We start from the raw sequence: 27,877 nt of genomic DNA on the forward strand, positions 1-27,877 counted from the left end.
CCACTTCCACCCTCTCAGATCCCAAGGGGTCAGGACTGGCCTCTTAGGGTCATAACCTCCATGAAAACAGAAGGAGGAAAGCATTCATCTTTCCTCTTAGGGCTTCCCTGATGGCTCAGATGGTAATGCAGGAAACCCGGGTTCGATCCTTGGGTCAGGAAGATCCCCTGGAGAAGGAAATGGCAACTCACTGCAGTATTCTTGCCTGGAGAATTCCATGACAGAGGTGTCTGGCAGCCTAGACCATGGGGTCACAAAGAGTAGGACATGACTGAACGACTAACACTTTTCTGAGGGTCCGGCCAGCAGGCACAGCCTGGATGTTGCCTGGTAGATGCTGGTTTTCCAGTGGCAAGGCCCTGGGCTGGGATTTCTACCTAGCACAGTGTGACCCCCCTGAACAACCAGGCCTGCCCCATCCAGGCCCCCTGAGCCTGGTGGGCAGCAGCAGCCCTGCTGGCCAACTTGACTGGTGGGGGGACAGCGAGGATCACCCTGAAACTGTGCAACAGCCTAGCTTCTGGTGCACAAAGATCATCAAGTTCCTTCTCCTCCATGGGAGGGGGTGCCACCCCACACCAGCCTACCCCTCTCATGCCCAGTCCTTTCTGCCCATTCCTGGTGGCAGGAGAGCTGGCCCGGCAGGCCCTGCGGAGGGGTGGGCTGGCAGCCCCGCTCCAGGAGCTGTGAGAAGACCCCTGAAGCTGAGCAGAGCTTTATCTGGGAGCAGGCGGCTGCTGAATAATGAATTCAGACTGTCTGTGCTGCTAGGCTGCGCTCAGGCACACCACACACACACACACAGATACAAACACGCTGGGCTGACAACTTGGAGGGGCGGGGGCTGGCAGGGCTGTGAGTCTCTGTGAGTCGCTGGAGGGAGCCGCTGGGTTTGGTTGCCTTGGTCTCTGTGGGCAGCATCGGAGGGAGAGGAGGCGGCGGCGGAGAGGAGGGAGGCGTGAGTGTGCTGAGTGCTCCATCCACAGAGCTCGCTCCTTCCCCGGCTGCTCCCACCTGGCGGTGCCCGGGCTCCCCGCACCAGCATGGCCCTGCTCGTCCACCTCAAGACTGTCTCCGAGCTGCGGGGCAAGGGCGACCGGATCGCCAAAGTGACTTTCCGAGGTAGGGAAGCCCCCATCTTATGGGGACCCCCTGCTCTGGGCAGACGGGATAGAGCAGCGAGGGAAGGAGGGGTTGGAAAACTTCTAGCAGGCTTGGGGCAACGAAGCTTCTCACGGGCAGCTGTCTGCCCCTTGCCAGGCTAGCCATTATGATTTCTCTAAAATCAGGGTCCCCCTATTTCTGTATCTGCGTGTGTGTGTCTCCCTGCACTGGCCAATGTGCCAGCCAGAGGATTGTAGAGTCCTTGGCCTACAGGAGGTCCTGGGGAGACAAAAGCAAGAACCCCACCCCAGGCTCAGGGGACCCTGGGCCCCCTCCTCCTCTCTCTCTCCCTCCTGCAGGCTGGTTTCCTTGGGCACAGAGTGGGGGTGGGGTCCCAGCCTGGAAGACCCAGGCTCCTAGAAATCAGCATGATGGAGATACTGTTGGCTTCTTTTAGGTCTGTCTGTGGTCAGGGATCCTTTGAGCCCCACAGCCTCTCTCACTGTCAGTTCTCTTCCTAGCCCCCTAGCATCCAGTCAGCATTTACTATGACCTCTGTGCCACAGCTGGTGGCTGGGCATGACCCAGGCCTGGCCCTCGACGAGCCCACATCCAGTGAGACAGGAGGACCAGGGGACAGACAATAGGACAGGTGCGTGATACGATGAGGATGGGGACAAAAGTAGCATGCAAGCTACAGAAGCAGCACCCTGATGCAGGCTGGGGGTAGGGTAGTCAGGGAAGGCTTCCAGGAGGAGGTGACACCACAGCTGAAACCCAAGGGAACAGCAGGAAGGAGTAAGGTGAAGAGGTAAGGACAGAGCAGACAGAAGCAACAGGATGCCCAAGGTCAGGAGAGGAGCTGGAACATGGGAACAGCCCGAGGCTCCATGAGCCTGAATCCCAGAGTAGGTGTGAGCAAAGCAGAGGAGGCAAGGCGACCTTCACTCCGGGGACAGTGGGCAGTCCCTGAAGACCAGGCTTACCTCTGCTTTTTACCCACCCACCTCTGCCTCTGCCTGGCCACAGCCCAGCCCCCTGGGCCAGGCACATCCCTGGCAGCCTTTGCCCAAAAGCCAGGTGCTCCTCACTAGACATGGCCCTTCCTCCCCTCTAGAGGGGCCTGAGGGTGGGGGCGGGGTGGGTGAGCAGGGGAGGAGCTGAACAAAGCCGCCAGACTAAAGAGCAGAATGAGCATCGGGGCCCAGGCTGGACACACGTCTGCACCTGTGTCAGGAGGGAGAGGGGAGCCCATGGGTCAGCCTTCCCAGGAGGTCTCCAGCAGCCCCTGGGGCATCCATATCACCCCCTTGGTTGGGCCAGCTCTGGGCACTAGGCCCTGGGTTGTCCTGAGGCTGCTGTCGTAGGGACGGGCCCAGGTAGAGGGGGCTGCGGCGTCCCTGCCAACAGGAGGGAGAGGAACCCCGACAGGAGGGAGAGGAACGGGGGCCCGGCTGCCTGTTGCTTCCCACACCCACCCAGACTGCTTTCTCTGCAGTGCCCTAGAGCTCCACGTGCCACCTGCCGACTGGTGCTGCCTTTAGAAAAAGCCAGCCTGTCCTCTCAAGGGTCCCTGTATTGGACAGAGCACAGTATTTGGGTCTTTAGCTACAGGTTGCGATGTTGCTGCTATGGCAGGATAGTCCAGGCTGCACATACCAGTCCCATTTCCAGGCAGAGAAACCAAGGCGTAGAGAGATCCATGTATCCTTGGTGGAGGCACCGAGGCATGGTGGGCCCAATCCACAAGTCCTCACCCCCAGCCCTAGTTCTCTGCCCTCAAGTCCTCTTTATCCCTTCTGGTGAGCCGGGGGTGAGCACCTTGTTTGTCTGATGTTCACCTTTTTCTTTGAGTGGTGGGGCCAGTCCTAGGCTCAGGAACTAGCCTATTTGCAACCCGTACCCTCTGGACTGAGTGGAGGGTCCACTTCTGAGCTCTGCCTCTCAGGGGGCTGTGGTAGGTAGAGCTCCCAAGGAGGGGGGTTTGGGCAGCAAAAACAGGCAGATGGCAGGTTTCCAGAATAAATCCACTGCAACAAACAGAGATGCCCCAGTCATTCACCTGCTGCTGCCAGCAGTTGACTATAAATGCCCCCAAAGACCGACACTGTAATTCAGAGGAAACTGACTCACTCTAGAATGTTCCACAGCATCCCCTGCACACAACCACTGGTGTCCAGGCAAGTCCCCTGCAGGGAGAAATGAGAAGCCAGTGAACAGTCAAAGGGAGATGCTGGCCCTGAGCTCCCCAGATCCCTTGAGCAAAGCTCAAGGCCAAGTGGTATAAGAGAGCACCAGGTGAGTTATGTGTGGCCCTGGTACACAAATTGGTTGAAATACAGCTTGACTTTCTGTGCTGTGCCCTCTAGGGCACCGAGGAAAGAGCCCTATGGGACTCTGGTAGAGAAATCTCTAGCTATGGGGTCAAAAGCCCTGGGTCCCACCTGGGTCCTGCTCTGGACTTCACCTCTGAAGTCAGTTCATCTCTGAACCTCAGTTTCCTCATCAGTAAAATGGGCATGATAATGAAACTCATCTCATCAGGTTGCTGGAGAAGGAAGTGGCAACCCACTCCAGTATTCTTGCCTGGAAAAATCCCCATGGACAGAGGAGCCTGGCAGGCAGCAGTCCATGGGGTCGCAAGAGTCAGACACAACTTAGCGACCAAACCACCATTACCACCACCACCATCACCATCAGCATCAGGTTGCTTCAGTGAAAAAATTAGGTATGGGAAAGCATTTAAGTGACCTCTGTGTTTGTGAGGCGGCTGTTCCACTTCTACTTGGGGTGGCTGCTGGCCTCTGAGTCATCTTCTCTCCAGCCCAGCTTCCTTCTTCTGTCAGCTAGGAGGAAGGAAAGAAGGTACCATGGGGGAGACAGAGAGGAGAGATCACCTCAGAGGTTCCAACCTGTGCCAAGAGCAGGCAAACTGGCCCAGCCTCTGCTCTGCAGGGACCCCCCCCCCCCCCCGCCCCCGGCTAAGATGTTCCACAGGAACCCAGGCTTGGGGTAGACTCCCTCCCCCCAGATCCCTGTTCCCATATGAGCTGGGCAGGCACCATCTCCATCCCCAACCACCCATGTTTTCCCTCCACTCTGGGTCAGCTGGCCCTTCTACCCTCAGGCTCACTCGGCCCACACCACCCAGCTCCATCTGTAGCTTTTGACTCTCGCTGCCCCAGTGGCCCACTCCTAACTGGGGCCTGTCCTCATTCATTCATTCCCTGAATGTGCTGGCATTTGTGGCCAGGCCTGGAACCCCCGAGGGTAAAGAAGATGCAGTCCCTAACCTCAGGAGTCATGGTCCATTGAGTCAGACATGGAGACACCAGAAGGTGCGGACCCCAGTCCCCTCATGCTTGTGGACCACTGAGCCTTGGGTCTCTGCTTCACGTAAGCAAGACAAAGACCATGGTCCTCATTTAATCCAGAGGCTTTAATCAGGACTGGGAGGTCTGGGAAGGAGCCATCCTGACTACAGGACGCTACTCAGAAGGAGGCAGTGGGAGCTTAAGTTGTCCTTTTTCAACTCCTGAAATCATTCCCGGCATCAATCACAGCCACGGAAGGCAGGGTGGGAAGGGCCTCTAGGATCCTCCAGTCCAACTTTCTCCCTGTTTCTCAGCCCCTTCCACGCCCCTGGCCATGACTGTCTGGGGCCAGCCTCCTGGCCCTCCCTTGCTCTCCCTCCCTGAGCTTTCTTGCCAGAATGCTGGGCTTGGGGCGTTGATGGGTGAGCTGGGTGATCTCTGGAAGCTGGGTCTGATCTCCACATAATTCTCCTGACCTGGTCATTGGCATAGAAGTTTGCTTTATCAACACTTCCCCCTTGGCCCAGCTGACTTTTCCTCCCTCTCCTTCTCCCCACCCCACTCCATGGGTTCCCAATACACTGACTTCTCGCCATTCCCCAAAGGTGCCAGGCCTTCTTTATCTCCAGGCCTCGAGACATTGTGTTTCTTCTGCCGCCTACACCTTGAGAACTCCCACTGATTCTGTGCACCCTTCGAGGCCCAGCTCAGCTGTTACCTCCTCTATGAAGCCCTCCCTGCCGGCCTTGCAGTACTGTATGCACACTCCTCCCACCATTCACCTAGGGCACTCTATAGTTCAGAAGCTGCCCCTGTTTATATGCCCCTAAGGCTTCCCAGGTGGCACTAGTGGTAAAAAATCTGCATGCCAATTCAGGAGACATAAGAGACATGGGTTCGATCCTTGGGTTGGGAAGATCCCTGGAGGAGGGTATGGCAACCCCCTCCAGTATTCTTGCCTGGAGAATGCCGTGGACAGAGGAGCCTAGTGGGCTACAGTCTAAGCACCTCCAAGACAGGAATCTGATCTTAGCTCTCCTGATTGAGCCCTATGCTAGGCACTGGGCCAGGTCATCAAAATGAATAGGAAATGGCATGTTTTTGAACTTGTTAGTGGGTTTGAATCCTTCGTCTGTGGCACTGCCCCTCTGGCTTAGTTTCCTCAACTGTGAATGTCCCCGCCCCCTGCTATCTATCCGAGAGAATCTTCCAGGGCCCCAGCAGGAGGCTAACTTCATCCTCTAGCAAATGTTGGGGAGTCCAGCTCTGGCCCACAGGTCAGAAGTAAGAGGGGCTATACAGCCCCCACCCCACCTGCTTCATGGAATATGCTTATTCTGAGCATCACTGCCTAGAGTGCAAGGTACACGGTGGGGCTTTAAAAACCAGGATCTCACAATCCAATAGGGGAAAGAAATACGCGCAGATATAATGGAGAAACATTGCCAGGCATAGAGGGCCAAGGTGTGCTTAGGGGCAGGGCATAAACTGCAAGATGGCAGCTTGCCCCCATACACACGTAAACACAGAGGTCAAGGAAAGCTTTTCGAGAAGACAGAGGAGACAGAGGAGGCAAGCTTAAGGAAGCACTTAACCTGAGTCTTAAATAGCTGCTTGCACAAGTGGAGATGTGGAAGGAAGGCGAGAATCTTTGCTCAGGGGAGACGAGGCCATTCTGGGTGAGGGACTGACAGGACCAGAGGCCAGAGGAGTGAAATCTCAGTTAAATCCAAAGGCCGGGCAGCCACTAGGTTTGGCTGCAGCAGAGGTGGCAGGCAGTCGGTGGAGGCCAACAAGCCCGGAAAGGAGCGCGGGGCTGGGTGGGTGACTTCGTGCTGGGAAGGGGTTGGGGCCCTTGCTGAGCACTGAGGACAAGATTCCTCTACTCTCTGCTGCCGCAGGGGCCACCTCAGGTTCCAAGTTAGATTTATTTTCCCATTAAAAAGGCGGAGCTTTCCCTCTTGGTGAGACATGGTTTCTCCGGAGACTTCTCTGCCATCCCTGATGAAGGAGGCAGAGAGGATCCCAGTGTCCCAGCCCTGAGATGCTCCTGAATGCCTGGACCTGCCTATGCACACTGGCCCCACTCAGCACCTCCTCTCTGGGAGGACATGGGGTGGGCAGTGTCCATGGTGAAGGCGGCAGAGGGAGGGGACCCTTAGGACAGCTCTGCCGTGCACAGCTGGCTATGGACATGGCTCCATGCCTCTGCGGGTCCCCTGAGGGACGTGTGCCTGCCTCCTCCACTATTCACAGCACTCACAGGTGGGGGGCAGGATCTTCTCTGCCGAAAGCCCTTGGTGATAAATGCTCCCCCCCACCCACGCCAACCCAGCCAGAACAAACCAGCACAGACCTCGGAGAACAGCAGAGCATGCTAGATGTTGCCCAGGCCTCTCCTGCTCTGATGAGGAGGAGATCATTTTATGATGTTGAAACGACCATAAAATTGGCCTCTACAATAAACGGCCCTCAGCAAAAATGCTGCTGGAAGGAAATGTCCTCAAGATCAGACTTGCAAATAATTTCCCTGAATTGCAAAGTCTTGGTTATCTTACTCACCTTTACTGATAACACAAAAGCTATATCCCTTCCACCTACCCGCATCCCTGGGTCCAATCTTTTTTTTTTTTTTCCATTATTAACTTTTTAGAATGGAAAATCTCAAATAAATACAAGAGTAGGGAAAATAGTATTAGTACAATTGCCCTCAAGTTCTCCCCATGCAGTCTTAACAGCTATCAACTCATGAATAACCTTGTTTCATCTGTACCCCTTCCTACTCCCACCCTCCAAATTATTTGGAAGTAAATCTCAACATCACACCATTTCCTCTGTAAATATGCAGTATATAGATATAAAAATCAAGGGCTCAAAAAAACCCCACATATCATTCATAAAAAATAACAATAATTCATTAATATTATCAAGTATTCAGTCAGTGATCGTTTCTGATTGTCTCATTGATGTCATAAACTCCTTCCCAATTCACTAAAAGCTATATTTCAGTGTGTTTTGTAAGTCAAGTATTTAGTCATCAGTTCACTCCTTTCATTCATCCAGGTAATGATATTCATTGAGAGCTAGTTATGAGCTAAGTGCTATTCCAGGCAATGGAGTGACAGCAGTCAATGAGACAGACATGGTCCTTGCCCTCAAGGGGAAGACAGCCATTGTACAGGTCACTGTGAGTGTGATGAGTGTCCTAGAAAGAAAGTGACGGGTGCCAGGCCGCATGAGGTGAGGGAGGCCCACTCAGATCAGGAGCTCCCGGATCCTCCCTAAGAGGGTGAGTCAATGAGATGAAGCTGGATAAGCACACAGGCCCAGGGAGGAGATTTGCTGAGCAAGGGGTGGGCTGATATTTAAACACCCTTGAGCGAGTACAGTATGTTGGCAGAGGCAACACTCACAAAAGGTCCCAATGCAGGCAGCGGGGCTCCTGTCAGTACAGATATAATGGTGTGGAACTGTGTCAAGGGCTTGGGGAACAAGGAGTGCTGGCAGGGCCTGGGCTGGGAGTGGGTGGAGGGGAGGCTGGGCTCAAACACAGAGGGTCTTCAGCGTCACACCCTGGAGTTTGAACTTTGCCTTGTGAGTGGGAGTCACCAAGGCTCTTGGCAGGAGAATGGGGTGGGAAGATCTGATTTGGGGAAGCACACTCTGGAGGTCAGAAGCCCAGGGAGGGGCAGTGACACAGGCAGAGGGTTGAACCTCAACAGGGGGCTGTGGGTTTGGAGAGAAGGGGTGGCAATTGTTCGGAGAAGGGGTAGCTCTGGGGTTGACGGTAAGCAGGAAGGTAGGGCCAGTTTGCCTCTGGATTCCGTACTTGAGTACCTGGGTAGACAGTGAGGCCACCAATGGGGCGGGCAAGGAAGAGCAGGTTTGGGGCACACGAAGAGGATGGGCTTGCTGCAAGTCATTCTGGTGAGTATGTCCCTGGGAAGCCAGAAACTGGGCTTGGTACCCTGTGTACGCAGGAAAGGGGTTGGAATCCAGTGGTGGGGAGTCCAGATGGTAAGGTCTAGGAGAAGGTGAGATATGCTTGGTTCTTACAGGGCTGGTGTGGGATCCAATGAGAACGTTGATATACATGAAAGGCTCTACAAACAAACTGTAAATTGCTGTGCAACATAAGGATTATGCTAATTATTCCGGGGCCCCTCATACTGCAACCTTCTACAGAGAGAGAAAGAGAGTAAACTGTGCCCTGGGGACCCCATGGCCCCAAGGATTGGCGGAGCAGGAGTTCTCCTGCCCACTGTTGACACCCTAAATTCTGCCAGATGTGAGGATGATGGGGCAAAAACACCTGGAGCCATCACCATCCAGGTGGGCTCCTCCAGCGCAGGTACCTCACCAGGTTCCCGGGAGCCAGCACAGTGCACAGAACAGACCCCAAACAGAAGAGACAGGGAAGCAGGACAGCTTATAGGCGCAGCAGGAGAAGCCAAGCAGTTAGCAGCGGGGGATACTGAAGCCGCTGAGCCAAGCAGCACCAGTCAGTCGTTTGTTTCCTCCCCTGACAGTTCCAGAAAGGGCTCCTGAGACAGAGAATACCACGTGATCATTTCTGCCTTTGGCCTCTTGTCTTCTTCCTGCCTGGATTGATCTTCCCCCAAGAGATTGGCTCAACAGTCATCGCTTCTATTTTGTTTTATATTTCAGAGCAAACAGGCTCATCAACTTAACTGGAGGTCAGTTTTCACTCAACGGCTTTTTTAAAAAGCCAAGGTTTAAGAAAAAGTCAGGACTGCAGTTTTAACAATATTTTTTTTACTCCATTTAAGGATGTAAAAAGAGTCACCTGTCCATTATGCTTCATTATCTTCCCAGTGCCTGACACAGGGAAGGTACTCTGCACAGCTTGTGGGTCACTGAGACCTCAGCCTCGTCCATCTGTCACAGAGTGGGAGAACCCAGGATGCACCAGTTGCTGAGTGTGCGGCTGGTTCTGTCCTAGGCTCAAGGGGAAACACCACACTCTCTCTCTACCTTAGTGCCAGGGTCTGAAAAAAAATGGGAACCAAAGCCATCAGTCACACAGAAGAATCAGTGTGAGGCAGCACCTGCAAGGAAGTACAGGTTTGAGCTGAGCCAGAGGGATGGGGTTTCCAATCCCTGCCCTGCCCCTGCCTCTCAGGTGGATCCCTGACCTAAGCCTGAGTTTCCACTGAGTCCCTGGGTGTTAACAGGGTGAGGGAAGGGGAAATAAATAAGTGGAGGTAAGAAATGATATTTGAGTAAGATTTGTGCAAAACAAAGGGTAAGAGGTAGATGGGGCCTCCATCTAACTGAGAAATGGGGCAAAGGAAGGGACAACTTCCCCTGTGGGAACCCCAGGGACTCTACAGAACCCAAACCTGGCTCTCTGAGTTGCTGGCACTCTTTGAAGAGCACACATTATTTAAGGAACTGAAGGAATAGCTTCTTTCCTGGAAAATTCTTTTCAATAGAATTTCTTCATTCTACTGTACCCTCAGTTGTCATTATAAAATTCAATAGAATGTGTTCCTCATAGGGGAAGAAGTGTTATTACAGGAAAGAATCAGAAACAACTGAACAATAAAGTCCTTAGAGACATGGAAGATTTGACAGCATCATCAAGCACCTTGACTTAACTGGCATTTCTAGAACCTTTCACTCCCAAACTGAAAAAATACACATTCTTCTCATGTGTACACAGAGTACTTATCAAGACAGACCGTATACGAGGTAATTAAACAAGTCACAATACATTTCAAAAGACCAACATCTTACAGAGTATATTTTCTGACCCACTGGCATTCAGTTAGAAATAAAACACATAAGAGATCTTTAAAAGTTCCAAATATTCAGAAATTAAATAATACCCTTCTAAATAACCTGTGGTCAAAGAGAAAACAAAAGCAAAATTATGACATTTCTAACTGGATGTTAATGAAAATACAACACATCAACATTTATAGCTTTAAATACTTACAGCAGAAAAGAAAAATATATACAATCAATGATTTAGGTTCCTGCCTTAAGAAGCTACTAGAAGAAAAGCAAATTAAACCCAAGAATAGAAACATTATGCTAAGTGTAGCAAGCCAGGCTCAAAAGACCATATATCATAGGATTCCATTTGTATGAAAAGGTCAGAATAGAAAAAATATATAAAGACAGAAAATAGATTAGTTGTTGCCAGAGGCTGGAAAGAGAGGATGATGGAAAGTTATTGCTAATGAGTATGGGGTTTCTTTTGGGGTGATGAAAATATTCTAGAATTAGTGATGAAGGTTGCACAACCTTGTAAATATACAAAACTCACTGATTTGTACACTTTCAATGGGTGAACTCTATGGTTTGTGAATTATGTTTCAATAAATAAAAATAAATTCAATCTAAAAGATTAAATCCACAGATAATAAAAGAAAAGAAAGAGAAGACAAACAGCATAGAAAAATAACAGAGTTCTTTTAAAAAAAATAATAAAATAGGTAAAGTATAGCAATATTGAACAAGAATAAAAGCAAGAAAACACAAATTACCAATCTCAGAAAGGAAAGAGGGGATATAATTACATTAAAAGGAAAATGAGGGAATATTATGAATAATGTTATCTCAATAAATTTCTGCAACTCAGATGAAAGAGACAAATCCCTTGAAAAATAACTGACCAACATTGACACAAAAAAGTCCAGTACCTATTAAAGACATCAACTTTGTATAACAAGGATAATAATGATGTTGATGGTGGTGGTGTAAACTGCTTTTCCATAAAGAAGACTTCAGGTCTGGATAGCTTCACTGGTAAATTCTAAAAAATACTTAAATGTTAATCTTACACAAACTTTCAGAAAATAGAGAAGAATGAACATGTTGTAACTCATTTTTGATACCAAAATCTGATAAAGACTTTGTACAAATAGAAAATTAGAGCCCAATATCCCTCATGAACAAAGATGTAAAAATACTTAACAAAATATTAGTCAGTAGAATAGCACTATACAAAAGAGATAGCACATCAAAAAAAAAAAAAAAGAGAGAGAGAGCGAGCACATCGTAACAAGTGAGCTTTATCCCAGGAGTGCAAGGTTGGTTTAAAATTGTAAAAATAATGACTGGCTAGAACTCTAGTACCAATATTGAATAAAAGTGGACAACCTTGCCTTGCTTATGATATGGATATAGAAATGGCCACGTCCCCCTGGGCCTCTCATAGTGTCCCATGCCAGAGCAAACGCGGCCCCGAACCATTGCCTGGCCTCTGCCAGTAGACTGCAGGCACTGAAGTGGGTTGCACAGTGGAAAGAAAAGAAAAAAAAAAAAAAGAAATGGCCAATAAACACATGAAAATGTGATCATCATTAGTCACTGGAAAAATTAAACTCAAAAACCAAAATCAATTACAACTCCACATGCACTAAAATGTAAAAGTCTGACAATAACCAAATGTTGGTGTGGATATAGAACAATTATATTTTTTTACATTGTGGATGGAATTATAAAATAGTATAATCACTTTGCAAATCTGTTTGGCAATTTCTTCCAAAGTTAAACATAAACATATGCTATAACCCAGTGATTCTGCTGTTAGATATTTCCCCAAGAGAAGTGAAATGATAGTTGCACAAAAATACTTCTGCAAGAATGTTCACAGCATCTTTACTCACAACATTTCATGACATTGAAAGCATTCCCAGAAGTATGAACAAGAAAATGGATAAACAAATTATAATCTATTCATACTACAGAAATTGCTCAACAATAAAATTGAATGAATTACTGATATATGCAACCACAAAACTGCATTTTGGGTGAATCACAAAAGTATTACATTGACTGCAAGAAGTCAGACACACAAAACTACATTTTGTATGATACCATTTATAAAAGTTTAAAATCAAAAGTTAGAAATCAGAGCAGTGGTTTACCTATAAGGGGTAGAGATTGATGGAGTAGAGGGGTGCAGGGAGGGAGTGTCTTGAGAATTGGAAATGTTCTTGATCAATGTGTCTTGATTATATGGTGAGCACAAAAGTATATGCATTTATCAAAACTCGTTGAGTTCTGCACTTAAGATCTGTGAATGCAATACTGTAAAGCAATTATCCTTCAATTAAAAATAATTTTTTTAAAAAATCTGTGAATGTAAATTTTACCTTGTTTAAAAAAAGAGCTAATATACCTAAAATACCTAGACTTTGAAAAATATTACGTAAGATGAGGTAGAAAATTGCTCCTGATTATACACTACTAAAAATAAGCTACAAAATGTGATTCATAATAGAGGAAATCATTTTTATATTTAAGACACAACTTAAATGTCAAAAGAAAAAGAAGAACTCTTTAGCAGAATAATAGCCGTCTTTTAATTGGGTAATGAGCTATGTACTAGGTGTATAAGCACTATCACTTTCTCCATTTTATGGATGGGGAAACTAAGACAAAGACTGGTTAACTTCTTCGAGAGCATAAGACCAGCAAGTGATAGAGCTGGGCTTCGAACTCAGGGAGCCTGGCCCATGAGCCTTAACCAGCATCCTGTGGCCCCTTGTGCTTGTAAGGGACTTGATGCTTTACTCAGACTTTCACAGAAACAATCTCTTGCTGCCCCTCACAGTGGTTCCAGGATGTAGGGTTATCCAGGTTAATTGCCCCCAGGTTAGAGATGATGGGCTTCCCAGGTAGGGCAGTGGTAAAGAATCCACCTGCCAATTCAGGAGGCACAAGAGAGGTGGGTTCAATCCCTGGGTCAGAAAGATCCCCTAGAGGAGGAAATGGCAACCTGTTCCAGTATTCTTGCCTGGGAAATCCTATGGACAGAGGAGAGTGGCAGTCTACGGTCCATGGGGTCACAAAGAGTCACGCACATTAGAGATGATGACTCCGAGACCCCAGGGGTTGAGTAGCCAGCTCCAGGCCTCCAGCCTGAGCCTCAGTACATGGCCCCAAACCTCGGCTAGACCTGGCTCTTTTTCGGCACACAGGGCCCTGCCTTCCCACAGTCATAGAGGTAGCTAATCTTTGAAAAGGAACAGGCTGATTGGAACTGGGGGGAATGAAAATAGAGTTGCTGTTGGGGAACAGTGGGAGAGAAGATTCTGGAGCCATCACAGCACTGTGATAGGGAATGGAGTGACTGCCAAGCCACCCTCCATACAATCCATACCAGGCAGTGCAGACGGTGAGGTCTGGCTAATTTGAAACAATGCAAAGAAATAGTAGTGGCAGGTCTCAGTCACAAGCAGAGGGCTTTGCCCTTCTTCTCAGCTCACACAGGGAAAAGAATAATGTCAGGTGCTGACACGGCCCAGAGGGCTAGGTCCTGGGCAAAACTGCCATGTCCCTGAAGTTTGTCCTCAGGACATTCTCTTTCCCCTTAATGGTCCACTCCCCTCAACCCCAGACCCTCTCAGGACCCCAGGACACCTCCCTTCACCCCAGGTCTTCCTTTGGGGGGCTGCTCCCTGAGGGGAGACCCTTCTCATTCTTCCCTTCACCATCACTATATTGTCCTGCAGCCCGCTCCTACCGGCTCTGTGGTCTGCTTCAGCCATTCAAACCTTTGCTCACTCTGTTCTCTGCCTGAGTCCATTCTCTCTCTCTTTCCCTCATTCTCTCTGAATTTCTACATTCTATCTGACCTTCCAGTGTTAACTGCCCATACTTCTACAATGTGTCCCTTGACCTGCTAAGTTGAAGTCATTTTTTCTTTCTCCTGTGTTCTCAATTTATTTTCACTTTTTTTGCATGCTAGCAACAAAATTTTGCCTTATATAGTAGCCTTTTACATGCCCGACCTATCCCCACCTTTGGATAGTAATAAGGTTCTTCAGATCGCATCCTGATTCTAATTATCTTTGTGAAACACCTGGCCCACCCTCCTCCATGGCCAAATGACTGTGCTTTCAGCAGAAATAGAAAACCCTCTTATGTGCGAGAATGAATGAACATACACCAACTCACAGCTCTGTCGCTTCATGCCTGCCTATTCTCAAGGTCTGGTGCTAGCAAGGTAAACTAGAAGAGAGCTGTTTGGTGCAGATGGGATGTTTCACACCCTTAAGTCACATTGCATGAAAGCTAGTGCTTCATCCTGCATGACAAGACAAGAATCTCATTTAGGGTTATCGTTACCATCTTTCTAAATTCCATATATATGCGTTAGTATACTGTGTTGGTCTTTATGTCAATGTACGGCAAAAACCACTGCAATATTGTAAAGTAATTAGCCTCCAACTAATAAAAATAAATGAAAAAAAAAAGAATCTCATTTAGGATAGTAGTGGCAGCATGGATATTTCCAAACGGTAAATGACATACAACTTACTTCGATTAAGCTTTGGACTCCTGGTCCTCTCTATTTGGATATATCTGATGTCCTGGCACTCATTACAGTGTGCTCACAGAGTCTGCTATTCAAACTTCATTTATTGACTCAAGGAGGATTTTATTTCAAACCAAAGAGCTCAGCTCTATCCCATAAGCCTCCGAAGGAATGAAGGATGCTGTTCAATTTTCCCCATCTAATCTCCTGCTCATTCTATCCACAAAAGCCTCTCACCTGTAGGGAACAGCCATATCCTTTCTCTCAAGCCTTATTCTCGGTCTCGGTGGCGACAATGATGATTGGATATTGGGATTTCAATGGTTTTGTCTGAAAGTCATTTAAAATGGAGCTGAAATGTCAACAAGACTGGTATTGAGTAGAGTAGATGTTAAGTGGAAATGAACTTGAAATGAGAGATAGGGTGAGTAATCCCCACTGATAACTTGGAAAGGGGCTCTGGTCTAGTGAATAGAAAAGGCCCACTGGCACGATCACTGCCCCTGTACAAATCCTCCTAAAAAGTGAGTTTCCAAAACTGCTTAATGACATTCTCTTTTCTTAGTAAGTTGTCCTTTCCACTGTTCTGTACCATTGATTTGATTTTTTTTTTCAGGAAACCTTTTTTTTTTTTTTTTTAATATCTAGAGGTAAAATTTAGCTCATCCTGTTTGACAATATTCAACCACACTTAAATCCCCAGAGCCTGAGGCAATGAGGTTTTACTGCTTTTTGAAACAGAGTCCTGATGTAGAAATTCTGCAGTGGCTGATTTCGTGGTGTTTTATGTCTTTTCCAGTGAGGCTGTAGGAAATAGACAAGCAGAGGAAGGTTTGAACCCTGGTGGCTTCAGGCACGTTTGAACCCTGATAGCATCTTGCACTGTCCCTCCCACCCGCCCTCCCCTCTGGCTGGGTTGCTCAGCTTCACTCCAGGAATCCCTTGAACACAGCCATATCCAGGCTTCATTACCATCTTTCAGGATGAAAAGGCCTTTGATTATTCCGAACAGCAGGTCCTTGGGGGAGCCCCAATGCACAGATATGCCCACCTGATTTTCAATTTGTGTTGCATATTGCCTGCAGGAAAAATTAAAAGAGGCTCAGGTACCAACCTTCATGCTTCCTCTCCTCTCCCGGCTGCCTTGGGGTTTGTCGTTGAGAGTTTTCTTTTCAGTTTTTTGTTTTGCTTTGTTTCGTCCCCGGTTAGTGCTAAAGAGTCTTTCTTTCCCATCTGTCTACTCCATATCTATTTTTTGTGTCTCTAGCTTTTTCTTTATAGCTTTGTCCCCATTATCTGAGATGCCCCACATGCCTCCCCCCATGCCCGTGTCCTCCAAGCGTGCACACACACACACACACGTGCACACACATGCACACACACATACACACACATAAACATACACACACACACCCCCTTCCTCAGACCATCCATCTAGACACAAACGCCCTGGCACAAATCCCTGGCTACCTCCTTGTCAGCTCCATACTGAGCTAAGACTTGCTTCTAAATTCTTAAAACCAGGCAAGCCCTGGAGATCTCTGTACCAACCCTCATTACACAGATGAGGCCACCAAGGCCAGAGGAGAGAAGTGGATCCCAGGCAACTGGGGCCCCATCACTGTGGAGGATCAGAGGGGACTCACTCCAGTGCCTCCCTGGCTGGGCGCTGATCCTGCCAGGTCTCCAGGTGTTTCCAGGGAGAGGAGCATGGCATGCTGCCCGCACCCCCCGCCCCACCAAGTCTTTCCTGATTCCCCAGCCTGCCCACTGGTGACAACCCACAGTAACCTTCAGAATGGGGCAGATTTCAACCTGGAAGTAGCACTTCAGTGAAATGGTCTGCTGATTTACGTTTGTTGTTGTTCATTTGCTCAGTTGTGTCCAACTCTTTGCGACCCCATAGACTGCAGCACGCCAGGCTTCCCTGTCCATCACCAACTCCCAGAGTTTACTCAAACTCATGTCCATTGAGTCTGTGATGCCATCCAACCATCTCATCCTCTGTCGTCCCCTTCTCCTCCCGCCTTCAATCTTTCCCAGCATCAGGGTCTTTTCCAATGAGTCAGCTTTTTGCATCAGGTGGCCAAAGGGTTGGAGCTTCAGCTTCAGCATCAGTCCTTCCAATGAATATTCAGGGTTGATTTCCTTTAGGACAGACTGGTTTGATCACTTTGCAGTCAAAGGGACTCTCAAGAGTCTTCTCCAGCGCCACAGTTCAAAGGCACCAATTCTTCGGCACTCAGCCTTCTTTATGGTCCAACTCTCACATCTGTACATGACTGCTGGAAAACTGCACCACCTGGGAAGCCCTGGTTTAGGTTGGTGGGGACTTGAAAGCATTCTTTCAGTTATAAAAGAAGCACAGTCACTGAAAATGTCAAACTCAAGTGGTAACAGTAAAAAAACAAATCAAAGCCATGATGCTTTCAATATCTTCTCACTTCCCCTGCCCACTGCTAACCACTCTTAATGGTTTGAGATTTTTGTCCATTTACAAATAAAAGAACAGTGTTTGGGGTTTTTTAAATAAGCAATTTGCTGTCCAGGGAGGGCTGACTATAATTTCCTCTTTTCCCCACCAGGGCAGTCCTTCTACTCCCGGGTCCTGGAGAGCTGTGAGGATGTGGCTGACTTCGATGAGGTAGGAAGCCCTTGGGGCAGCACAAGTCCCTGCCCAGAGGGGAACCAGCACCTCCCTGCTTCCTGGGTGTGCACTGGGCCCGCACAATGGAGGGGGCGGGCAGGTAGGTGGAGGAGCGGCCTGTCCAGAGCTCCCTGCTTCCTGGGAGGAGGCAATGTTGGGAGCTGTGGAGGCACCTTCTTGTCCCCTCCACCCACACCCCTCTCAGGGACCTCTGTACAGGAGATCCCCATGTGGAGTGACTGGCTCAGAGAAGGGCCAATGGGTCCATTCAACAGGCCTAGAGTGGTTTCCCTTCCCATGTTCCCTGGGCATAAGGAAGCCCTTGCTAATTGACCTGGCTTCCCACAAATACAGTCTCACCCAGACCTCACCCCTTCCTCTCCAAGAGTTAGTGGACTATTTCTCTCACTGTGTCTTCCCAGGAAGTTGTTTTGTTCTTTGGAACCTGGGTCGGGAAGATCCCTTGGAGAAGGGATAGGCTACCCACTCCAGTATTCCTGAGCTTCCCTCATGGCTCAGACAGTGAAGAATCTGCCTATAATGCGGGAGACCTGGGTTTGATCCCTGGGGTGGGAAGATCCCCTGGAGGACGGCATGGCAACCCACTCCGGTATTCTTGTCTGAGAATCCCTATGGACAGAGGAGCCTGGTGGGCTACAGTCCATTGGGTCAGGAAGAGTCAGACATGACTGAATGACTAAGCACAGCACATAGTTATTTCCCTCTTTTTATTCCGTATTTCATATATTTGTGTCTTCTCTCTGTTTTTCTTGGTCGGAAAGAAAGAAAATCTCTTGCTAAAGATTTGTTTATCTTATTAATCTTTATAAGGAACCAGCTTTTGGCTTCATTAATCTTCCCTGTTGTTGTTCTCCATTTCATTGATTTCTGCCCTGTTCTTAATTATTTCCCTTCTGTCTATTTATTTTATTCTACTCTGTGGCTCTTTTCCTAACTTCTTGAGTATGAAGCCTTTATTTTTAACTTTTCTTGTTCCTTAATAAATGTATTCAAATTTTGCTCTATGTACAGTTTGAACTGTATTCTATAAACATTTACATATAATATCTTCATTATTACTTGTTTTTAAATATTTCTTACATTCCTTTATGATTTTCTTTTTAAACCCAAGAGTTATACAATAATGTGTTGTTAGTTTCCAAATATATTTGTGAAATTATAGCTCTTTATTTTATTCACTTCTAGTTTTATTGCATTATGATCAAAGAACAGAGTCTGTATGATATTGATCCTTTGGAATTTACTGAGACTTTTCTTATGGCCTTAATTTGAGGTCATCAATGCTCCTTCTGTTTAAAAGGAATTTGTTCAGTGTGGGGTTCTATCTGTAACTCAGTATAAACTTGTGTTTATATTATATAAGGTCAAGCTTATTATTAATATGATTCATTTTTTCAGAGGTCCTGTTTATTTTTCTCTGCTTGATCTATCAATTTCAATAACGATGTAATAAAATCTACTGCTACAATTATTGATTTATAGTTTTCCCCCTCCAGTTCTATCAGTTGTTGCTTGATGTGATTTGAAACTTACCAATTGCCTGTTGCATTCATTATGGCTGTATCATCTTGCTTATTTTTCCTTCTACCAGTATTTAATGTCTTTCTTTGTCTTTTATGTTGTTTTTGCATTAATTTCCACTTTATCAGATATTCAAGTTGTTATCTCAGCCATTTCATTTAGTTTGCCTGGTATATCTTTTTCAATCATTTTAATTTCTTAGTGTGTATTATTTCATGCTCTTATTTTCAATAATACTATGTTTTTAAAGTCAAATGTGTCTTCCTAAGGCATATATTATTAGATCTTATTTTTTTCCTCCAATATGAGAATCTCTGTGATTTAATTGATTAGTTTAACCCATTTACCTCTGAAATTGGTATTACTATAAGGCTTATTTCTACCACCATCTTATTTTATATTTTCCATTAACCATAATTTCTGTTTCTTGTTTTCCCCTGCTTTCTAGCTTTCAATCGGGTAAATGGAATTTTTCTTGTTAGTTGGAAAGCTATGCATTCTATTTTTGTTTTCAAGGTAGCCACCCTTCCATACTCATATTCATGTAATTCTACTGAGCACTCAAACAAATAAGTAATTATAATTTCTCTTAATATGACAAGTCCCTTAATACTCCCTCATGCTTCTTTGATTTTCCCACTTCAGTCCACATCCTAATGCTGATATTATCTAGATTAGAATTTTAATTCTAGTTTCTTATGATTGTGTGTTCCCTTTTTCCTTCATTTGTCCTAGCCATCTTTGTTCTTTTGGAAGACAATAGTCTTTACCACGATACTTGATCACCTTTACTTCTCATATCTTTTGAAGTATCTCTTGGAATTATTTTTCTTCTTATTTGAGTACCTCCTCCAAAAGCATTTTTAATTTGAATCTTTATGTAGCAAACTTTCTAAAGCTATATAAATCTGAGAATGTATTTCTTATTTCTTCAAATCTGAATGAGAATTTCACTAGATGTGAAATTTTAAGCTTGAAGTTCTTTCCTTCACAATTTCAAAAATATCATTCCCTATTCCTGGTGGGAAATTCAATGGTCACTGATTCTTGTCCATTGGTGGGTGATCTTTTCTCTCTGGGAAATAAAATACAATTCATTTATCTTTGAAGTTCTTAAGTTTTAATATATTTTGTCCAATTATGGGTTTCCTGATATTTCCTGTTGTGCACTATTTTGTGAGCTCTTTCAAATCTAAGGCCTTTCAGCTTTCACTTATTGTAGAAAATTCCATCTCCATTATTTTTTTCAAACATTCAGTTTTTATAGTGTCCTTGCTGCTTCAGTTCCTGTGATCAGACGTCAGTACTACTTAAGCTCCATTTCTTAGCTTTTCTGTTCTGTTGTTGTTGTTGTTCAGTCATCCTTTCCTGTTGTCTTCTGAGGGAGTTCTTCAAATGGATCTTCCAGGTTACTGATGTTCTTTTTCCTTATGACTCCTTGAACTTGTTTCGTATTGCTGATACCTATTTTTATGGACCATTCATTCTAATGATCCTGCTCCAGCTGTACAGTTCAGTGTGTTGTCTTTCTTTTATAGACGAGATACTCTCCCCATCTCTTTACTTTGCTCTGTTTGAGCTCCCTTGGTGTCAGCACTCTGGTAATGAGTACTGAGCAGCCATCAGAGGCTGCTGTCAGTCTGTAGGGGCTGAAGGGCAGGCAAGAGCACCAGGGTGGCAGGGGGTGGCCAGTCACCACAGAAAGAGTCAGGGTCTCATCTCTAAGCCTTAAAGGAGAGATGTGGTTGACAGAAGGCATGCAAGACTTTTTAACAAACTAGCTCTGGGGGTTCAATGAAAAGAGGTATGAGGCAGCTGGTCTATCAACAGCAATTTGTATTAAACCTCATCCCAGTAGGGTTTATGTCACAATTTTATCAGTCAAGGAGCAAGCAGCCATTGCCCCAGAGTAATGCCAGGGAGCGATAAGAACAGAACTTGGGAAGATTTCCTCCAACCTGCTCTCCCACGGCTGCTTCTGCTCCCCCCTCTCCTCCCCACAACTCATGTGTCAGCTCCACAGCCTTTGATCTCCCTGGGCTTCCCCCATCTGCTTGTCTGTCTGTCACTTCCTAGAATCCGTATTTCCCTCTTGCCTCTCTAGTTCCTACAGGGTTGACCTTGGGGTGAGAAGCAGCCATCCTAAGTCACCATCTAGGCATGAAGCAGAAGCTCCACTTGATCCCAGAAGAACTTACCCCATCTTTCCTGGGCCTTGCTGCTCACATCTGGCTCTGTTTGGGCTGGGCAAGGCCTTGTGGCAGCCTGCTCCCTTTGAGATTAGCGTTTAGCTAAGCAAACTCCAGGTGTGATTGGAGAGCTACTGTCTCATCCTCACTCTGGGCCCATCCCACACGGTATAGCTGTGTCCGCAGGCCCAGAGCTGTCGGCACAGGGAACACGGACTCAACCTCCCCACCTGGGCTCAGGCCACCAAGGACCATCACAGCCCCCAAGCTGTACCCTCCCCAGTGAGAGTTCTGTCCTCGCCTTCTCTGCCTCCTGGCTGCGTGACTTCCAGCCTCACTTTCTAAGCCTCGGTGACCATATTTGTCAAATGGAGCTGATAATGAGTATGAAGTCTCTGTGTAAAGCCATGATCAAAATGAGGGATTATTCCCTGGTGGCTCAGATGGTAAAGAATCTGCTTGTAGTATGGGAGACCCAGGTTCAATCCCTGGGTCAGGAAGATCTGGAGAAGGGAATAGCAACCCACTCCAGTATTCTTGCCTGGAAAATCCCATGAACAGAGGAGCCTGGTGGGCTACTGTCCATGGGGGTCACAAAGAGTTGGACACAACTGAGCAACTAACACACACACACACAAGCCTGGTATCTTGGCCTCAGACAAGCCCCACCGTACAACCCCCCATTCCTTCCCTTCATCCCCTCTTCAGGCAGAGCCCCAAGGTGGAGGGCCTGGTTGGGTTAGGATGCAGGCAGCCCGGCTCCATCTCTCAGCTCTGCCTCCCTGGGCCTCTGCCCCTCCGGTCAGCTGGGCAGAGCCTGCGACTCCCTCCTTCTCACCAAATCTCCCGGGGGACATGTCCACCCGGGCCTCCAGCCTGTGAACAGCAACCCGATGCCCCTTCTAAGGACACCATCACTCTTTTCCATTAACTGTACCCTAGGACACCTGAGCCCTGGGTATACATGACATTCCAAGTTAATCACCATGTCCTTCCTCCTCCCAGTGCTGCCCAGCACGGGGCGGGGAAGGGGGGAGTCAGTCCTGCTGCCCTGAGCGTGGGACCAAGTTCTGAGCACCTGGTGTGTGTGGGTCCAGGTAGAGATGCCCCCCAAAGAGAGAAGCAGATGCAAGAGCACATACAGATCCCTGCAGAAACCTGGGCACTGGGAGCCTCCAGGCCAGTGTGGAGACACCAGGAAGGGGTGGAAGCCAGGGAGTTATGAGTGAAAGCACGTGCCTGGATCAGATAGCAGCCTCGAGGTGGGGAGAAGCGGTTCTCACCTGGGGAAATTTACACCCACCCATGGGTCGACAGGGAAGTTGCCAGTTATCACAGTGGGGAACGCACTGGCACTTGGTGGAATGGGGCACGGATGCTAAGTGACCTGCAGGGCCCAGGGCCCCCCACACGACAGGGACTTGCCCATCACTTCCCTGGTGGGCAGCCCCGGGGGAGGATCACAGCAGCAGTTTCCCACAGCCGCACCACGCTGTGTCCTTAGCGAAGCCTCATCCATCCAGGCTCCACAGCAACCCATGGGTGAGGAAACTCAGGCTCAGAGAGTATGTCTCCTTCCCAAGGTGATAGCTGCAAGTGGCAAAGACAGGGTTCTAAATCCAGGCTTAGATGAGATTCTAAGCCCCCTTTGAATGCAGAGTAGAAAGCTCCTTGGCCCGCCCCCCATCGCCCCTGCAAGGTCTTGCTGGGGTCTCTCCACAGTCCTGCCTCCCTTTCTCCTTCTGAAAAGCAGTTCGCAGCCTGGCTACCACTGGTCAGCAGGACACACACAAAGCAGGGAGGCTACCCTCCCACCTCCTGATCAGGCAGAGCCCAGAGATCTCTCCAAATAGCCTGGACTGCACCCACACTTGGACCTGTCTCCCCATCCTGGAATGGACAAGTCCTAGACTCTCCTGGCTGATTCCTGAAAGAACTGGCCTGTCAGTGGTTCCAGAAAAAGCTTGAGAAAGGAAACCTCACTGCCCCTTGCAAAACCTCCAAAGGCCTCTTGGCTTCCCAGGAACTCCTTTTTCTCACTCTGATTGTGCCCAGGGCCTTTGGGAACCAGCTCGGTGAGGTATAAATACATTGGCCTGGGAGTCATGAGCCCTGGATTTGATAAATTCTGAGATCTTGGGCTGGCCACTAAACCTCTCCAAGCCTCAGATTCCCCTTCAGAAAAATAGGAACAGACTCCTTGTTCTCCCTGCCTTCCAGAAATGTGGCATGGCTGAAAATGAAATGAAAGACGTGAAAACAGATGTCCCTCCCGCCTCTGCTCAGAAAAGGATGAGAGGGCCCACAGCAGGTGGGGCTGACAAGCCTGAATTGGGGGACTGGGGACTGACAGAAAGACAATGCGCTGTACAACAATGGTGGAAACAGAGCCTGGCCTTGGTGTCTCCTTTCCCAAAGGCTGGAACCTGAGATCCTACATTTAACTTACAACCATGGAGAAGCTAGAGAGAGAAGGATTACTCCCTGGTGGACCAGACACACCTGTCTGGCCCATTACTGGCCTGGCACAGGGCTCAGGGAAATGTTGCTGAGTCAAAGAATGAACAAAAGAATGAACCCAGCTTGCGACTTGGGTCTTTAACTTTCCAAGTTAAAGAGAGAGAGAGACAGCCTTTGTGCCAGGCCAGCAGCCAGCGGAGGCCCCGGGGAGGAGGGTGGGAGGGGAAGGGGAATGGCCACCCCTAGCCTACTTCTAGCCATCTTGTTTTGGCCTTAACCATGTTCTCTGAGGACCAGACTCCCTAAGAGAGGCCAGAATAACAATAGTACTTGTAGGAATAAGAGCCGCTGTGATGTACTGAGCCAGGCTGAGAGCTCACTTGAGCCTTATATCTCACTGCAATGCACTGAGTGGGCATTTCCCTAGGCAATGAGTAGCACATGAGGATTTGAACTGAAGTCTAATTCCAGAGCCGATGGCCACTTGCAAAGTGGACAAGGCTCAGCCCTGCCCTCAAAGGGCTCAGTCCAGTGGGGAGATGGACCTAGAACAAAAAAGATACAGTATGAGCCTTCTGAGCCCAGAGGAGAGGTCATCAGCCTGGGGGCGCGGGGTGGAGGGTCAGATCTCATCTTCCCACTTTGCTTGTACCTGGAAGACGTGGACTGTGAGCAACGTGGGTCAGGAAAACACCTGTCTGGTCCATTACTGGCCTGGCACAGGGCTCAGGGAAATATTGCTGAGTCAAAGAATGAACAAAAGAATGAACCCAGCTTGAGACTTGGGTCTTTAACTTACTAAGTTAAAGAGGTCTCTTTCCATTGCACCCTTCAGCTTTGCAACACATCCTAATATCTTCCCCCTAAAAAATCTAGAGGACTGTCCCTTTAGGGACACTACCTTGCTGATTTAGGATGGTTTCAAACTTATTTGATGAAGCCCAGGATAACCCAGGTCATTCTCCAGCCCACATCAGGGAAACCTTTCCGTGGAGTCCTAGATCACTGGGGCTGATAGGATGCAGAACTCCACCGCCCTGGCCGTCACCTGCCAGGTCACGGCCAAGCCTAGAGCAAGTGAACTGGGTCACAGTTCCACACTCCAGACAGAGGTCCTCTTTCCTCATGCGTGCATGCGTGCTAAGTCACTTCAATCGTGTCCAAATCTTTGTGACCCTAAGGACTGTAGCCCACCAGGCTCCTTGGTCCATGGAATTTTCCAGGCAAGAATACTGGAGTGGGTTGCCATGCCTTCCTCTGGGGGATCTTCCCGACCCAGGGATCAAACATACATCTCTTTTGTCTCCTGCATTGTCAGGCAGGTTCTTTACCACTAGTGCTCTTTCCTCTTCCCCACCCATCCCTAATGCTTGCCACCTTACTTCTGTCAGTGTTCCCATCACAGGCTGCAATTTCAGGTCTGTGTCTATCTTCAGAACTACTCAGGAGCTCCCAAGAGACACCCCTGCTTCCCCACACAGAGCCCAGCACAGAGGAGGTGTTTAGCAAACATAGAAGGTACTCAGCAAACATTGCCCCTGCGTGGGTCTTGCTGGCTCATGACAACTGGAGTGGCAGTGTTTGGCTCAGCGACTACCTGGAGAGTTTGGAGGCTGACATGAGGTGGGACCTTAGATGATGTGTGGGCTCCCTTGGCTGAGTCGCTAGGCCACTGATTTCAAGGCATCTCCAGAGTTAGAAGGTACAACCCTCTACGGCTGTGGCTGCAGGAAGAGAAGCATGTTGGTGCTACCTCAGGCTGGAGAGAGGCTCTGTCCCCAGCAAGCCCCTGCAGTCCCTGCAGTGTCCATCCCCAGGATGCCAGGCCTTATCCCGGCTCCTGGAAGGAGCAGCAACACAGTACAATTCACTATAATGAGGCGCCATGTTGATTAGGGTTCTGTGCCAATGCCTTACCAGCCTCACGGGAACCCCCAGAAGCAGTCCTGGGACGTCACCCTCACTCTCTGGAGGAAGGGCAGGAGATGTGGAGAGGGGAACTAGCCCGGCCATACCCTCAGGCCAGCAAGGACAGCCCTGCTATCGAGGCAGCCATGTGAGGCCTCTTTGTTGAGTGCCCTCCATGTGGCAGGCTGAGTGCAGAGACCCCAGGGAGCCCTGTGGCCTCTGCTCAGGCCCTGAACTGCTGAGCGGGACAGTCACGCTATCCCAGGAATTCTGGGGACAGTGGGATGGGAGGGGGCTGGTGTGTGGAGAACAAGGCCCAGGCATGGAACCAGCTCTGCCACTGATGACAGACCTCCCTGACATGAGGCTGCCTCCTAGAGAGAGGCACAGATAGCATGGGGGAATGTCACAGTCAGCAGGGGCTGCGTAACAAACCACCCCAACGCTCTGTGACTCGAATCATCTACATTTTCACATTTCTCAGGCTTCTGTGGGATATCTGGGCTCAGTGGAGACTCCTTCTTGGAAATGCTAAACATGTTCTCTCAGCTGAAGAATTCCTGAAAGGGTGTCCGGGTGGGCCTCCTCTGGAGTCTCACCTCCCACCAGGGAGGCACCCCTCTGACCCTCACTGACTCCCCTCATCTTTGCTCAGCAAATGGGTCCATGATGGTGGCCTGCTTTTCTCTGTAGGCCCTGGTGACCCAGTAAACTGCACCCTGACCACGAGGCAAGCCAGTGTCTGGAATGGGCAAGTGGAAGCCACAAGCTGTGTCCCCCTCAGGTCCCCCATTTTTTAATGACTTGCTGTTTCCCAGTTCCTCTGTGTGTGTGTTGTGTGTGTGTTGTGTATGCTTAGTTGCTCAGCTGAGTCCAACTCTTTGGACCCAATGGACTGCAGCCCTTGAGGTTCCTCTGTTCATAGAATTCTCTAGGCAAAAATCCTGGAGCTGGTAGCCATTCCCATCTCTTTGTATTCACCATGTCAATCTTCAACACCCTCTTCCACAGTTCCTTTTTCTCCCACCCCTTCCCTCCATCAGGTGTCAAAATCCAACGCACAGACCCTCAGGTGGCTCAAACACCCATTCCCCTTTGTTCTAAGAAAACCAAAACCTTGGTGCCCCCCAACCCAGGCCCTCTCTTCCCTGCACCGTGGCTAATGATTAAGCCTTTGCCTTGCTGGGTTATTTCTCTGCAGCCCAATAACAGCAACTCCATGAAGAAAACCACACCCTTGACTGAGTCGGAAGCCTCCAGATGCAGGAGCAAAGCAGATTAACGGGCCTGCGGGCGGCCAGGTTGCCTCCCAGCCTCCCCTCCCCACTCCTCTTCCTTCTGGGTACAAGACCCCCAAAGTCCTCCCCACACCCCTCTCGGAGCCCTCTCCCTCCCCATCCCCTGTCCCCTCCTTTCTCTGCTTCTTCCTCCCTCATCTGCCCGCTCCAACTGACCATGGGGGTGTCAGGGGGTCTCTCCGGGCCTTGGCCGGCCCCGGAGAGAGGGGACATGAAAGCTGTGACAGGCCCTGCCCACACTGGGCGGTGACCTGCCAGGCTGGCCCGGTCCCCCCCACCAGCCCCTGAATCCCCAGTAGAGAATGAAAAGCAGCTCTGAAGCGGCACGCTTGTGGGGTGGGCCCTCAGGAGCCTCCCCCAGCGCTTGCTGGGCCACTAACAATGGCGTCCTGTTACTTCTCTGAGCCCTCGTTCCTCTGGCTATAGAATGGAGAAGGCGTGACCAACCTCTTGGGTGGTTGTGATGACCCATGAATTCATGCATCTAAAGCATTCAGACCCACATAATGAAAAGTTCTCTACAAATTATTAGTATTCTATTGTTATTCTTTTTTACTAGCCTTTTGTGCATTCTGAATTTCGTGGGTTATAAAAATGAAATTTAAGTCGCTGCTTTCCACCTGCTCTTGTCAAATCCCCCTTGATACCATCCTTCAGCGACACCTTGAACAGACCTCAGAGCTTTCTGGTCATTTTGATATTCAAATCCAGTCCAAAAGCGTTTACTACTCCATCCTGGCTCCCTGGTTTCGTCTGGTCTTCTTTCTCTCAGGCTTACAGCTCAAGACATGGAGTGGGCCAGGCACGCCTGCTCTGGCCTCCACCTCCTCCTCCCACTCCAGAGGGGGGCAGGGGAGTGTGACCTGATCTGATTCTTGGTCTCTGCTGTGAACGTGGCCCCCCCGGGTGGTGTGGCAACTTCTCTGCATGCCGCGTGCTCAGTCGCTTCAGTCGCGTCCGACTCTGTGCAACCCCATGGACTGTAGCCCGCCAGGCTCCTCTGTCCATAGGAGTCTCCAGGCAAGAATACTGGAGGGGGTTGTCATGCCCTCCTCCAGGGGATCTTCCCAACCCAGGGATCGAACCAGCATCTCCAGTGTCTCCTGGATTGCAGGCGG

At 48.7% G+C, this 27,877-nt stretch overlaps 1 protein-coding gene and 1 non-coding gene across 2 annotated transcripts in view; both read left to right on the plus strand.

Moving 5' to 3' along the window:
* Positions 1–976: 976 nt before the first annotated feature.
* Positions 977–27,877, plus strand: part of OTOF (otoferlin) — a 91,479-nt gene continuing 64,578 nt past the window's right edge. Inside the window, exons 1-2 of the mRNA XM_043469149.1 lie at positions 977–1,122; positions 17,301–17,359. Of these exons, the coding sequence (XP_043325084.1) occupies positions 1,044–1,122; positions 17,301–17,359 (138 nt within the window). The 5' untranslated portion in view covers positions 977–1,043. The remainder of the gene's footprint in view (positions 1,123–17,300; positions 17,360–27,877) is intronic.
* Positions 11,558–11,692, plus strand: LOC122442784. Its single transcript, XR_006269771.1, has one exon. It is a non-coding gene; the product is annotated as a small nucleolar RNA SNORA42/SNORA80 family (small nucleolar RNA).

Source organism: Cervus canadensis, chromosome 5 (genome assembly GCF_019320065.1).
Source record: "Cervus canadensis isolate Bull #8, Minnesota chromosome 5, ASM1932006v1, whole genome shotgun sequence".
Taxonomy (NCBI): Eukaryota; Metazoa; Chordata; class Mammalia; order Artiodactyla; family Cervidae; genus Cervus; species Cervus canadensis.